Source organism: Bubalus kerabau, chromosome 14 (genome assembly GCF_029407905.1).
Source record: "Bubalus kerabau isolate K-KA32 ecotype Philippines breed swamp buffalo chromosome 14, PCC_UOA_SB_1v2, whole genome shotgun sequence".
NCBI classification, from domain to species: domain Eukaryota; kingdom Metazoa; phylum Chordata; class Mammalia; order Artiodactyla; family Bovidae; genus Bubalus; species Bubalus kerabau.
This window is the reverse complement of record NC_073637.1, coordinates 2,909,244-2,923,025: the sequence shown is the minus strand read 5'-3', so window position 1 is coordinate 2,923,025 and position 13,782 is coordinate 2,909,244. Positions and strand designations below refer to the sequence as shown.

Sequence of the window (13,782 nt, the reverse complement as noted above, 5' to 3'; positions counted from 1 at the left end):
CTGGAGTGGCCAGAGCAGGAAGCGAGAAGGAGCCGAGCTGGCAGAGGGTGTGTGGGTGTGCCCGCAGCCCTGGCCACCTGCTGGCGGCTGGGTGAGGCCTGGGCCCAGAGCAGAAGGCAGAGTGGGCTCTGGAGGAGGCTGTGGGCACAGGAGCACCTCCTTCTGCACTAGGCAGGGACAAGGAGGGTGGGGACATGTTTTCTGGACCCTCATCAAGGGCAGAGGGACATTAAAGGGACGGGAGCCAGGAGAAAGAGACTCACTCACACTTGGGCACTGGGCAGCCCAGGGAGGTGGGGGCCCTGCAAGGCCAAAGGCTCCTGCAGGAAGGGACTAGACTGTGAGAGTCAGAGCTGGGAGGGCAGCTCCCCACTATTGAAGGGGTGCAGCTGAGCAGCACAGGCCACAGGAGAGCAGAACAGGAGAGCTGGAGTGGGGTGGGGTAGGAGGGGACACGGGAGGTAACCTATAGACTCAGAGGGAAGGCTGGTGGGGAGTGCGGGATGCCCTGAGTGTAGGCCAGGGCGCTTGTCCCTTCAGGACCCGCATGAGGAGTGGAGAGGGCCTTCCTGCAGAAGGGGAGGAGGCCAGAGGTGGTGGTGGGGATGCGGACCCCAGCCAGGAGGCTTCCCGAGTACCGCTGCCCACCAGCCCGAGGATCACCAGGGGACAGAGGAGCCACCAGGCATGGGTTCATGTCAGCTACCAGCAAGAGGGTACAGAGGAGAGGGGGTTAGGGTGAGCTGGGGTCTCTGGCCCCAGAGCTGCTGCCTCTCTGCAGCCTTACTCCCCTCCCCCAGGCCTACTTCAGCAGATGAAGTCAGACCCCTGGGAAAGGCAGGGAGGGCCCCTGCATACAGACAGGCAGAGAGCCCTAGGTGCGCCTAGCTCTGTCTGCTGAGAAGGCTAAACGACAGGACAGACGGTAGGAAGGAGCACACCCAGAACCAGACCTTGATTTCTAAAGGGGATCGGGATTTCTGGAAAATTTGTGGGGGGCGGTGCGAGGAGCAGAGCCCCTTCTCTGTGTCTGCAGGCGGGAAGGGCAACCCTGGCCCAAGCTTCAGGGCAATTTAGGAGCCAACCGTAAGAGCTCTAGGAACCGCTTCGCAGCTGGAATGAGAAAGATGCGGGCCAGGGAGTGGAGGGCAAGGCAGCACCTGAGCAAGGCCAGGCAGCTCGGTCCTGGGACCCAACAGAGTGGCTCCCATCTGGCTCGCGTGCCCCGGAGGGCCAGGCCGGCCGCGCAGAGCCGAACCAACGGTCCTTCCCCCAGACTGGAAGTTTCTCGTGGTAGGCCTACAAAGCCGGCGCAGAGCTGGCGGCTGGTTAGGCTGCTCGAGTCCGCCCCTCATCTACGGGTGTGTCTTCGTACTCAGGTGCTAGACGTCACGAACCGGGGCACAGGTCGGGGTGGGGTATATGCCGCAGTCTGGGCAGCAGGAGCGAAGGGCCACTTCACCCTGACTGGCGGGAAGAGGCAGAGAGCTGGACGCAGCGCGCGTCGCACTCCGTCCGGCAGCCGGACACGGGAAAAGTGTAGGCCTCCGCTGGGTGTGGGCTGCACCCAGGAGCTGCGCTGGTCCGCGCAGTCTGCGGGTTCTCCTTAAGGCTTTCAGGGGAGGGCGGGGCGAGGGGCTTCTGGGGCGGGACCAGGGTCCCTTCTGCTTTCCTTTTGGTTCTCTCCAACCGCCGCAGAGACTCCGCGCCAGTGCGCAGAGGGCGGTTTCCCGGGCGGCTCCGCCAGCGTCCGCACCCCCAAGCTCGCGGGGCACAGCGCCTTCCCGACCCCGCGCACAAGCTGTGCCACGTGGCCTTGACCCCTGCGACTCCCCTGCAGCTCCCGCGGACGAACGCACGGATCGACTCGCACGCTGGAAGCCAATGAGTCGTCGGAGACTCCCACTGCCGAGGAGCCTCGTGCGCCATGCCATCCCCGCCCGACTGGCCCCCGACGCCCTGCGCCCTACCACCCTCTCCCTTCCCGCACCCTGTGCTGCACGCTCTCCATCGCCTGACCCGCGCACTGCTTTTCCCGGCCTACTGGGCCCTGGACCAGCTGCTGGGCTGCTGGGCACCTGCCGAGAGCCGGAGCGAGCTGAGCCGGCTGAGAACCGCCGCAGGCGCCGGGGGCGCGCTGCTGCTGCTGCTCGCGGCCCTGCCCCTAACTCTCCCGGCGCTACTGCTCTGGCTGCCGCTGCAGGCCTGGCGCCGCCCCTTCTGCTACCAGCCTCCTCCGCGGTGCTGGGCGCCCCCTGAGCCCTGGTGCCCCCGCACTGAGCCTGCGCGCAGCTTCGGCTTCTTCAGCGCAAACCTGTGCCTGCTCCCGGACGGGCTGGCGCGCTTCAACAACTTGCCGCACACGCAGCGGCGGGCGGCGGCTGTGGGCGCCGTGCTGCTCGCCGGCCTGCGGCGTTCGCCCTATGGGGCTACGGACTGCGGTTCGCCAGTGCAGGCGATGCCGTGCGGGGTGCTGACAGGCGCCATGCCAGCGAGTCTGGACTTCGTGTGCCTGCAGGAGGCGTTCGATCTTCGCGCAGAGCGACGCCTGGTTAGCCTCCTGGCATCTAATCTGGGCCCGGTGTTGTACGACGTGGGCACATTCGGCCTGCAGCCCGGCCTATACCTCAAGTTGCTGGGCAGTGGGCTGCTGCTGGCCTCGCGCTATCCGCTGCTGCGCGCCGCCTTCCAGTCCTTCCCCCACGCACGTGGCGAGGATGCTCTGGCCTCCAAGGGACTACTTTCCGCGCAGGTACCTGTCTCCTAGGCCGTGCCGCTCCCGGACCAGGGAGGGGCGGGGCTTGGAGTGGAACACGCGAAGGAGCGCCAAGGTCCGTGGTGTTGCAGGCGCAGCTGGGCATCCTGGACGGGCGCCGCGTCGTGGGCTTCCTGCACTGCACACACTTGCACGCGCCCAGCGGTGAGCCCTGCCGGGTTCGTAAGCAGGAGGCCCCTCTGCGTGGCGGCGGCGGCGAGTCCCCACCCTGGCCAGCACCTCCCCTCCTTGCAAAGTTTATTCACTGCCCCAGCCGCCGCGAGTCCCTAGGTGGGCTAGCGGATCAGGATGGGGTGGGGCGGGGGGCGAAGCTGGGTGTCCAGGATGCGGACACCGGCTCCTCCGCCCCGCCCCGCAGAGGACGGGCTCCTGCGCTGCAAACAGCTGACGGTGCTCCTGGACTGGGCCGAGCAGTTCGAGGCGGAGAGCCGCCAGAGTGACGAGGCCGTGGCCTTCAGCGTGCTCCTGGGTGACCTCAACTTCGACAACTGCTCGCTAGGTAAGACAGCCCGCCCCCCCCCAACCCCGCGCGCGCCCGCGCGCGCACACACACACACACACACTCATATACACACACACCCCTAAAGTCGCCTCTCCACAGACCACCAGCAGGAGCAGGAGCATCGGTTTTTCAGCTGCTTCCGGGACCCCTGCCGGCTGGGCACACGCCGGGAGCAGCCCTGGGCCCTGGGTACGCCGGGGCGGGGCAACCGGATGGGGGCGGGCGGACCTCAGGCGGGCTTTGCGGAGACGCCCACTGATAATGCCCTTCCCCGCCCATCCCAGGGACGTTGCTGAGACCCTCCGAGCTCCGCCGCTCCGTGGCCTGCTCGCCGGAGATGCTGCGTAGGTAAGTGGCTACCTGGGGGTCAGACAAGGTCGGGAAGGAGGGCTGCCCTTACCCTGGTGACACGGCCCCTCCTCAGGGCCCTGGAGCAGAAGAAAGGGCGCCGTCGCTACCTGGCAGGCCCTCCCCGTGGAGGCCCCTCAGCTGAGCCCTGGCGGGGCCGGCGCCTGGACTACATCACCTACCGCAGCGCGCCTGGAGGCCTTCTGAGCCCGGTAAGTGCCAGAGCTCAGGGTGCGGGCCTGCCGCGTTGGGGCGACTCTCCAACCTGCCTCCCGCCCTCCAGGAGGTGGAGCAGGTGACATTCAGCACTGCCCTGGCCGGGCTCACAGACCACCTGGCCGTGGGACTTCGGCTCCGAGTGTCCACGTCCTCCTAAGGCCAGCTTGCAGGAGACAGGTGCCAGAACGGGTGGAAAGACGGACGATGACACAGAACGTGAGCCTGGCCAGTCGCCAGGGGAAACGGCGACTTGAGGGATCTTTATTGTGTGGGCCCTCCTTCACACAGCCTCCTGGGCCCTGCGGTACTCATACACGCTGCCCCGCTCCGGGAAGGCTAGGGGCTGCAAGGGCGAACCTGGCAGTGGGGCGGGGTCCTCCGGGTCCCCGTAGCCCCCACCGCCTGGTGTGTGGAGACAGAACACGTCCTGTGGAGCAGAGGGGCAGGATCAGCCTGGGCCAGGCGCTGCCCTGCCTCCCGCTGCAGGCCCATCCCCACGGGGCAGCGTGTCCATATCGACCAGCTTGGACCGAGGAGACCGGGTCCTCGGCCTCCTATTCTTTTTTTTTTTTTTGGCCCCCAATTCTTGCAGGAGCCAAATTAAACTCGGTCTCCGCTTATCTCCGCAATTCCATTCACCCTCTGTGGGATGAGGGCCACTGCGGGTAGGGGAGTGAGGATGGGACAGGCCAGGCCGCAGTCCTTACCCCAGGGTACACGGGCACCGAGGTCTTCCCACCCAGGTTCACTGTCCGGCCGTCCTTCCGGATGAGTAGGTTTAGGCCTCGGGCACCAGGCTCACCCCCTGCAGAAAGAAGCAAGGTGGGAGTGGCCCAGGAGGCAAGGAAGTGAGAGATGGGGGAGGGGGGGTGTTTAGTGGGGAAACAGGAGGACAGATGGGACAGGAGGTGGGTGGGGAACAGACTCCCCGTGGCGATGGGGGCTGGGCGGGGAGGGGGGGAGAGGGAGGGAACCACTTACCCATCAGGCCATACGGCTGGAAGGCGCGGCGCTCGGTCAGCACGGAAAGCAGCGCCTCCTCGCGGAAAAGCAGCTCACGGATAATGCCGTCGCCGCCCCGGAAGCGGCCGCGACCCCCGGACCCCAGCCTTAGCTCGAAGCGGCGCAGGATAACCGGGTACCTGCACGGTCCCGGGCTCAGCCCAGCCGGCCCCGCCCCCGCGCCGCCCGGCCCCACTGCCCAGCCCCGCCGCACCCCCCGCCCCACCCCGAGCCGTCACCTGCTCTCCAGGATCTCGGGGTCGGTGATGCGCGTGTTGGTCATGTGGCTGTGCACGCCGCTGCGCCCGTGCCAACCCGGGCCCGCGCCCGCGCCGCCCGCCACCGTCTCGTAGTAGCCCATGTGGGCGTTGCCCAAGGTCACGTTGTTCATGCAGCCCTGGCAGGGGAAAGGGGTCGCTGCGCTGGCTCCGAGTGCAGCCCCTCCCTGCCGCCCGCAGCCCTTCCCCGCCTCTGGCCACACAGAGCGTCCCCTGGGCCCACCGCACCTGGGAAGCTGCGCAGGCCCCGAAGGCCCCCAGGATGACGTCCACCACGCGCTGCGACGTGAGCACGTTGCCGCCCACCACGGCCGCATCGGGGGAAGGGTCTAGGATGGAGCCTTTAGGAATCACCACGCGCACCGGAGCCAGGCAGCCCTGAGGGCAGAGGGCGGCTGTCAACAAGGCGGGGGGTGGGGGGGGTGCGGGGGTGTGTGTGGAGGGAGGTACACCACCTGCTCCCTAAGATCTAGCCGACCTTGAGCTGACCTCGCCCGGTCACTGAGGGTGACCCTGGCTTGGGATGGAGCCGCTGCCCTGCACACAGCACAGCCCCGCGCACCTGGTTGAGTGGAATGTCGCGGCCGACCAGACAGCGAAGACAGTAGATGAGCGCAGACAGCGTGATGGCCCGCGGCGCGTTGAGGTTGCCGAACACCTCCGGCCCTGAGCCGCTGAAATCAAACACCGCGCTACCCTGCCCACCAGAGTTGGGGAGAGGTCAGCAGCCCGGCAGGTGTGCCTGTGATGCCCGAGGAGGTACCCACCCCCTCCCAAGACTGACCTGACTCATGTTGATCTGCACTCGGAGTCGGATAGGGGAGCCGTCGTCCATGTGGTCCTCTGCAGACACCTCCAGGGGCAGGCCCCGGGCCTGCCGGGCAGTTCCAAAGGCCCGGAGCATGTCCCTCACAGCGAGCTCCGCGTTTGCCTGGTGGGGAGTTCAGCATCAGCCATGTCCCTTCCAGGTGGGCCAGGTGCCCCTTCCTCCTCTGCACACCCGCCTGGGGGCGAGTACAGAGCTGCCTGCCCTGCTGCCCCCAGCCCACCTGAATGTGGCCCATGTAGGCCTGTACCACGTCCAGGCCGTACTGCCCGATGAGCTCGCCCACCAGCTGGATGCCCTTCTGGTTGGCCGCCACCTGGGCGCGCAGATCCGACAGGTTGTCGTGCAGGTTCCGTGTCCCACTGCAGCCTGGAATCTTGCCTGGCGCCCGCAGGGCTTCAGTCACCGCTAAATAGATGGGACCACCACTGAGCCACCTGGGAGTCCCAGGGCCACCTGGTGCTCTGCTCCTCTGCGGGGGCACTGCAGGCTCCACGTGTTGGCCCAGCACTGGCTCCCTACTACTCTGCTAACTCTTTCCCCATCCGCTGAACCTTCTCATCACACCCCAGTCCCCCAGGGCACCCTAGAATAGACAGGTAGCTTTGCTGTGACCACACATGGGCTGGAGGTAGGGGCAGGGGCAGGGGCAGGTTCCCCAAGCAAACTCTCCCCACCACCTCCATTCCTCCTGCCCTACCTCCCCACTGGCCCACTCTCCAGCCTTTTCTGGGCCTCCCGCCAAGAGGAAAAACCACTTCCCTTACCTAATCCCCCGCCACCAGGGCCTACCACTCGCGGCCACGGCCAATCACTTTGAAAGAGCATCAGCATGGCTGTCTGTCCCCCCATCCCTGGCCCCAGCAGACCAGGACAAAGCCTCCACCCATGGCAAGCAGTACAGGTTCGACCCCAAGGACCACTCCGTGCCTTGGGAAAGCGCCTCTCCTGAGTCTGGGTCAGGATCCTCTCTGAGGCTCCCTGGCCACCGGGTCCTCTGCCTGCTCATGTCCCTCAGGGGACCCTTCCCTCTGCCCCCACCCCACACTGACCAAGGCAGCAGCCAGGCCTCGGCCCCTTTATCTGTGTCCTCACACCCACAGCAGCACATGGTCTGGTCACCCATCACCTGTTCTCACTCTGAGATGCCCCCAGGGGTCTCACCCCTGTCAGCCTCACACTGGCCGTCCTGCCCCCAGGTCCCACCAAAGCTGCTGCCCCACCTCCTCAACAACCACAGAGCCAGAACCTCCGTCCTACAGCTGTCCAAACTTCATTCCCTCCCCCATGCCCAAATCCCACCAGACACCAACCCTGACCTCCAGACCACCTTCACCCTTGTCCCCAGCTCGAGGCTCAGCATCCCCCAGGGCAGGTAGAGCCCTCACCCCACCCCACCCCCCGCCTGGCCTACAGGCCATCCTCAGACCCTCCAGCAGACCAGCTCGGGCCCAGCTGAAGCCCTTCACAGCTGCCCCGCCACCCACTGCCCTGACCCAGGCCCATGGAAGCTCTCCAGGAGCCTGTAGCCTCTGGCACCCCTGTTTGTCTGCAGCCCCCAGACCCAATGCAAACAGTGCATGAATTACAAACAGAAGCAGCTGCCCACCTTGAATTAGGCTTCTCCCTCTCCTGCACCCTTGGGTGTCCTGGCCAACAACCCACCCCCAAACCACTGAGGCCTCCCTGGGCCCAGGCACAACTTAGCTCAGCGCCTCTGATTATCTCTGAGAGATACTGTGCAACCACTCTGCGGGGTCACTGCCTGGCTCACCCAGCCTGGAGGCTGGCCTGGGGGGAGGGCAGGCAGGAAGCAGCCAGATACACCAGCCCAGTGCCACTCACCCTCTTCCTGGAAGACTCCCCCCTGCACAAGTTTAAAGGACAGGAAGACCGCGCCCTCCTGCTGCAGGCTGGTGGAGTGGGGGGGCATGGAGCCTGGTGTGATGCCCCCAATGTCTGCATGGTGCCCACGGCTGGCCACATAGAACACAGGCCGTGTCTGACCCGGCCAAAACACCTAGGGGTGAGAACAACGGTCAGTGGCACCGGTGGCCCTCCTCCACGGGTCCCTGGGCAGTGCCCCTCACCGGTGTGATGACAGTCAGGTCTGGCAGGTGGCTGCCCCCCGCGCTGGGGTGGTTGCTCAGCAGCACGTCGCCGGGGTGGAGATCAGCCCCCAACTGCTGAATCTGAAGCCAAGAGACAGGGGCAGAGTGGGGAGGGGGCAGGGCTGAGGGGTAGGGGGGTCAGGGGAAGGGGCCTCCCGAACCTGGAACTGCACCGTCTCCTGCATGGCACCCAGGTGCACAGGGATGTGAGGGGCGTTGGAGACCAGCCCCCCGTCGGGCCCAAAGAGGGCACAGGAGAAGTCCAGACGCTCCTTGATGTTGGTGGAGATGGCCGTGCGCTGCAGGATGCGGCCCATCTGCTCTGGGGGCACATAGTGACCAGATGCCCGCTGGCCCCGTGCTGCCCACAGCCCGGCCTGGGTACAGAGGGGCAGGGCCCACCGCCTTCAAGGCCTCTGAGTCCCAGACCCCGGACCCGAAGCGGGTGACGGTGACGGTCTACCTAGACACGTGAGGACGTGGCCAGACATCTTGCTCGTGCCAAGGGCAGCCCTTCCCTTCTCAGCCCTGCCCGGTGCCCCCATCAACCCCACGCCCTGCCTCCTGCAGTAAGAACCCAATGTTAGTGGCCCCAGCAAGCACCTAGCCTGACCCTGAGCCTGGGTACCCTGTGCAGAGCCCAGATCACATGGTGCTGGGAGGGCAAAAGCACCCCCCTGCCCCAGACCTGCAGGTGCAGCAGGTCCATCCCAGGGCTGGGGCCACACTGCCTGCCCCACTGCTCAGAGGCTCTGCTTCTGCCCTTCCCCCGATTGCACTTTCTCCCTGCATACCCCTGCCAGGCACCCCAGCACACACTGCCCAGCGTGCAGACCCCCACCCTGCACCGCAGGGAGCAGGTGAAAGAGCAGGACTGTGCAGCCACTCACCAGCGATGCTCATGAAGCGGTGGGAGAAGATGGAAAGGTGGATGGGGTCAAGCTGTGTGCCCACCACGCTGGCTGTCTCAGCCCCCACAGAGATGCGGATGTCCCCAGTCTCAGTCACCTCTGCCTGGCAGCCTGGCTCCACCAGGATGGTACTGGGGGCAGGGGAGCAGAGGGGCTGGAGAAGCCAGGCCAGACCCCCACCCAACCAGGGTCCCCACATACCCAGGCCAAGGAACATCCCAACCGTGAAGGGACCCCAGAGTCCTCCAGACTCCTGCAGCTGGAGCCAGAGGACCACCCCACCCCACCCTCCCACCCGCCAGGGCCCCACAGTTCACCCTGGGCCTCACCCCACACACCCCCACCCCGGCCAGGCCTCAGCCCACCTGTTGCTGTCAATGATGAGGCAGGGCCCCTGAAGCTTGTGCCCACAGCCCAGCTCTCCCAACAGGTACACAGGGGTCTCCTGGTAGCCCCCCTCAAAGTAGCACTGGGTCATCTGAGGAGGGTGTGGTGTGAGCAGGGTTCCAGGCCCAGAGCTCTCCCTGAGTCTCCCCCTCCACTCCTGTCCTCGTGTCCCAGTGGCTGTGGGTGGGTGAGTGGGTGGGCACAGGTAGGATCACTAACCTTATCTACCCGGGGAGGCCCACTATGGGCTTTTGGGACGTCCTCGAGGCGAAGGCTGCTGCTGCCGGTGCCCCTGACCCGCACGTCATCCACCACCACCGGCCGCTCGGGAATAATGAAGCCGAACTCCCTCATGTACCTGCATCCCGAGGGGACTGTCAGGGGCGGCAGCCAGGCCAACCCATGCGCCCGGTCTCCTGGGAGGCGGAGATCACATACCTCTCCACAAAGGCTGCCCCAAAGTCACCAGCTCGGGGTGAGCGGGCACTGGCTGGGTGCTGGTGGGCAGACACCATCAAGGCGCAGTCCGTGCCCTGGTAGCGCAGGTGCAGGAAGCTCTCGGTGCTGATCTGGGACCTGTGATGGTGGCAGGTGGGGGTGCTCGCACAGGGGTCCAGGCGGGGGCGCCTCCTGCAGCTCTCAGAGCCCGGCCCTCCCCGACTGCAGCTGACGGGACCCCAAGTGAGGTGGCCTGGTAGCCCCCAGAGCCCCACCTGGGGAAGCCCTGGGCCCGCAGGGCCTCCACACACTGCTCCTCCAGGTGGCCCAGCCTCTGGTCCAGCTGCGCAAAGGTCTCGGGAGTATATGGCAGGGAGCAGGGCTCCTGCGCCTCATGCACCACGTCGGCCAGGGCCAGCCCCAGCGCCGACAGCAGCCCACTGTGCCTACAGAACAAGGAGGCAGAGCGGTGGGTACAGTGTCTCCCAAAGTGGGCCCCCTCCCCCGGACCCATGCACTGCACCCAGACACACCTGTGAATGTGCACAGTGTCCATGCCCAGGGCCCGGGCAATGGCACAAGCATGCTGCCCACCAGCTCCCCCAAAGCAGGCCAGCACGTGGGCCGAGGGGTCATGACCTCGTGCCTGGGGAACCAGAAGGGGATCAGTGGCCCCCACATCCACCTGGCCCCCCCACTCCCCCTACAGGCAAAGGCAGAGGTGGGCGTACCTGCGTGAGTGCACGGATGGGCCGACACATGGCCTCGTTGGCCACACGCACAAACCCCATGGCCACCTCCTCCAGGCTCAGCGGGGAGGCCGGGTAAGGCCCATTGGTCAGGAAGCTGTTGACCTCTGTGGCCACAGCCTCCAGGGCCTTTCGGGACGCCTCCGGGGACAGTGGCTGGTCCTCTCCCGGCCCAAAAATGCAGGGGAAGGAGGCAGGCAGCAGGCGACCCAGGACCAGATTAGCATCCGTCACTGTCACAGGGCCCCCTGGGAGGTGTGGACAGTGTGGGGGCTGGGGGCTGTAGGTGGGCGCCAGGCGTGGCCAGTGGGGGTGGGGCTGGGGGAGGGGCTGGGCTGTGCTGGAAGGGTCTCAGGGAGAGCATGCCAGCGTTTACCTTTTCGGTAGCAGGCGGGGCCGGGGTGGGCTCCCGCAGACTCTGGCCCCACCACGAAGAGGCCCGACCTTTGGAGAGGGGACTGGCATTGGAGGCTGGTTGGGAGGCGGGTTAGGAGGTGGGGCTGGGGGTCCCCGCACAGGTGCGGGATGGTGCTGACCTGAAGAAGAGGCGGGAGCCCCCACCCGCTGCCACCGTGTTGATATCCAGCTGGGGGGCCTGGAGGGTGACACCAGCCGTGCTGGCCTCGAAAACATGCTCAAACTCGCCAGCATAGCGGCTCACGTCGGTAGACGTGCCTGGTGGGGGTGGGGAGCAAGGAGACCCAGATGCTGCCCAGCCCAGCAACTGAGGCCCCCGGACCCCACCCTCGGGCCCTCATACCTCCCATGTCAAAGCCGATGACTGGCTGGCCGCCCTCCACTCGGTAGGTGGTGGCTGAGTAACCAACCACGCCCCCAGCAGGGCCGGAGAGCACAGCGCGGGAGCCGCTGAAGGAGTCCATGGGCGCCAGCCCACCGTCGGAGCGCATGAACAGCACCTGCACGTCCTGTGGGCAGGCTGGCGGTGAGGGGCGGGGTGGGGCGGGCCAGGGGCGGGCAGGGAGGGGGTCTCACCTTGAGCTGACCCTGGAAGCCACGGCGGAAGCCCTGCACGTAGCGCTGGATGGTGGGCGTGAGGTAGGCGTCGGCACAGGCCGTGTGCCCCCGGGGCACAATGCGCACCATGGGCATGGCCTCCGAGGACAGCGACACATGCGTGAAGCCCAGTTCCCGGGCCAGGGCTCCCACCTGCTGCTCGTGCTGGGCCCACCTAGGAGGACCGAGCGCCACTGAGACCCAACCCCGCCTGCCGGCCCGCATGCCGCATGCCCGTCCAGCTCCGCCGCGCCCCGCACGCCGGCCCGGCCCCCTGCCCCCGCCCCGCGTCCCCGCCCCACCACAGCCCACTCACGTGTACGAGTGCATGAGCACCACAGCCAAGCTGCGGATGCCCCGGGACAGGAGCCCTTCCAGCTTCCCTCGCAGGCCCCCCAGGTCCACAGGCTGCTGCACTTCCAGTAGGTCCCCTGTGCAGCCTTCGGGGAAGCCGCGGGGTCGGGGTCAAAGGCTGTCAGTGCCTGCTGCCCCGCCCCCAGCACTTGGCAGCGCCGTACCTTTCACAGGTGTCCCAGCACCCGGCTCCCCTCGATAGAGCACCACCCGTTCGTCCACTTCCAGCACCTCCTCGTACAGCGTCTCGGGCATGGGCACGGCCTGAGGGCGGGCAGAGGCTCAGAGGGGGCCCAGGCCTGAGGGTCCTTGCTAGGGTCCTGCGTGGATGGGGCGATGCAGGCAAGGGAATGTGTCCCAGCGGGCCAGTCCACAGCCCCAGGAGACACAGTCAGATGGGACGGTCCCAGGAGACAGTCAGACTCGGTGGCCCCAGGAAGGCCCACCCGGGGTGGCTCTCTGCCCCCAGGCATCTGAGTGCTCCCAGCTGTCTGCCCTCACAGAGCTGCTCCATCCCAGAACCCTGCAGAGGGGTGAGGGTCAGCGTCCAGGACAGGCCCAGGACAACACTTGGCCACTCAGGGCTGGGGGGGACTCAGTGTCCCACCATGAGTGTCCAGAACCTGCTATCAGCTGTGGCCTTGGGCTAGCCCTGACCCTTCCAAGGACTGCCCTCCCTGAGGGGCCCAGGCACCCCAGGGAAAACGTGCTCTGCGGAGTCAGCCACTGCTGAGGTGGATGAGCTCACCAGGTCAAAGAGGTCCGAGCGGGCCTGGGTGCCCACGTGCAGCAGGTCTCGGAACCCACGCGTCACCAGCAGTGCCACCCGCTCTCCCCGCCGTTCCAACAGCGCATTGGTCGCCACCGTGGTGCCCATGCGGATGCTGGCGATGCGACTTGTGTCCAGTGGCCGGTCCCGCGGCAGCAGCACGCCCCCCTCCTGAAACCACGTGGTCAGACTTCAGGCCTCTGGCCCAGAGACCCCTCCACCCGCCACCCTGCCCTGCCCACCTGCTCCAGGACACGGCGGATGCCCTCAGTGGGGGCATCCGCATAGTTGGCAGGGTCTTCTGAAAGCAGCTTTAGGACCCTCACGTGCCCCCCTGGGCACTGGGCAAAGACATCTGTGAAGGTGCCTCCACGGTCGATGGCAAAATGGAAGCGCCCCTCCGGGCCACCCATGGTAATGGGGCTGGAGTCCAGCAGCGCCTCCTCAGCCGGCAGTCCTGGGAGAACTGGCCAGAAGCAGTGGGTCATCCATAGGCGGGCAGCCCTGAACAGAGCTGGGATGGGGAGAGGACGGGATTCCGGGCCCAGAAGGGGCCCTGGGTGGAGCCAGAGCTGGGCAAGTCCGGGCTGGGCCTAATGCCCCCTGTGCCTACTCCCCAGTTCCAGTGCCCAGGGCTGCGGCGGAAACCCAGGACCTCCTGGAGCAGAACTTTCCGAGGAGGAGGTGCAGCAGGACCCCTGGGGCTGGGGTTTCTGGACCCTTTAAGCAGGAAGAAGCACTTGCGTTGGGGGCAGGTGAGAGAAGGCCCACTGCCCGAAGGCTCGACCTTGGAGCAAGAGGGGACGGGGACCGGGCGGAGCCTGCGCAGACGGCCGGCCGGGGCCGGGGCCGGGAGGCGAGGAGGAGCGCGCGGCGGGGGCGATCGGGGGCAGGGGGTGCGGAGAAGAGCGGGGAGGGTCCCCACCTGGCCTGTCGGCTCCGGGTCGCTCGCCGTCCGTTCGGCAGCCTGCCCGCGCCCGCCCCCAGCCCGGAAGCGGGACCCGCCCCCCGCACGACCGGTCCCGGCGCTCCGGGCTCTCAGGTTGCGTCAGGATCGGGCGGACCGGAGCCGTCCCCTCCCTCGGCCGCGAGCCATCC

The 13,782-nt window shown here is 66.9% G+C and overlaps 2 protein-coding genes across 5 annotated transcripts; one reads left to right on the top strand and one right to left on the bottom strand.

Annotated features, from left to right (window-relative positions):
• Nucleotides 1–1,927: 1,927 nt before the first annotated feature.
• On the top strand, nt 1,928–4,009 carry LOC129627273 (sphingomyelin phosphodiesterase 5-like). The gene is made up of 7 exons (XM_055546872.1): nt 1,928–2,752; nt 2,848–2,920; nt 3,135–3,275; nt 3,378–3,467; nt 3,563–3,626; nt 3,703–3,838; nt 3,910–4,009. The coding sequence occupies exons 1-7, from the start codon at nt 1,928–1,930 to the stop codon at nt 4,000–4,002; spliced, it is 1,422 nt and encodes a 473-aa protein (XP_055402847.1). The 3' UTR covers nt 4,003–4,009.
• On the bottom strand, nt 3,360–13,759 carry OPLAH (5-oxoprolinase, ATP-hydrolysing). Of its 4 annotated transcripts, XM_055545552.1 has the most exons (27): nt 13,610–13,759; nt 12,927–13,150; nt 12,664–12,855; nt 12,080–12,179; nt 11,878–12,001; nt 11,541–11,736; nt 11,308–11,473; nt 11,084–11,222; nt 10,924–10,991; nt 10,530–10,795; nt 10,332–10,444; nt 10,074–10,244; nt 9,799–9,936; nt 9,580–9,718; nt 9,339–9,451; nt 8,953–9,104; nt 8,224–8,384; nt 8,042–8,143; nt 7,797–7,971; nt 6,175–6,359; nt 5,910–6,056; nt 5,688–5,822; nt 5,354–5,503; nt 5,087–5,244; nt 4,827–4,987; nt 4,553–4,650; nt 3,361–4,272 (listed from the first exon to the last, which is right to left on the bottom strand). In XM_055545552.1, the coding sequence occupies exons 2-27, from the start codon at nt 13,095–13,097 to the stop codon at nt 4,126–4,128; spliced, it is 3,867 nt and encodes a 1,288-aa protein (XP_055401527.1). In that variant the 5' UTR covers nt 13,098–13,150; nt 13,610–13,759; the 3' UTR covers nt 3,361–4,125. The 4 variants fall into 4 exon arrangements, 3 of the variants coding, with proteins under 3 accessions (XP_055401528.1, XP_055401527.1, XP_055401526.1); XM_055545551.1 differs by lacking the exon at nt 13,610–13,759 and having other exon boundaries at nt 12,927–13,450; XM_055545553.1 differs by lacking the exons at nt 5,688–5,822; nt 13,610–13,759 and having other exon boundaries at nt 3,360–4,272; nt 12,927–13,450.
• Nucleotides 13,760–13,782: the final 23 nt, after the last annotated feature.

What these genes read in the sequence shown, in the direction of transcription:
- LOC129627273 (XM_055546872.1), top strand. Translation starts at nt 1,928, where the DNA reads ATGCCATCCCCGCCCGACTGGCCCCCGACGCCCTGCGCCCTACCACCC. An exon ending in AGGGACTACTTTCCGCGCAG is followed by an intron (nt 2,753 to 2,847) that starts GTACCTGTCTCC and finishes GTGGTGTTGCAG; the next exon opens with GCGCAGCTGGGCATCCTGGA. An exon ending in GGAGCAGCCCTGGGCCCTGG is followed by an intron (nt 3,468 to 3,562) that starts GTACGCCGGGGC and finishes CGCCCATCCCAG; the next exon opens with GGACGTTGCTGAGACCCTCC.
- OPLAH (XM_055545551.1), bottom strand. Translation starts at nt 13,172, where the DNA reads ATGACCCACTGCTTCTGGCCAGTTCTCCCAGGACTGCCGGCTGAGGAG. An exon ending in CTCATCATTGACAGCAACAG is followed by an intron (nt 9,105 to 9,338) that starts GTGGGCTGAGGC and finishes CCCTGCCCCCAG; the next exon opens with TACCATCCTGGTGGAGCCAG. An exon ending in GGGAGTCTTCCAGGAAGAGG is followed by an intron (nt 6,360 to 7,796) that starts GTGAGTGGCACT and finishes CCATCTATTTAG; the next exon opens with CGGTGACTGAAGCCCTGCGG.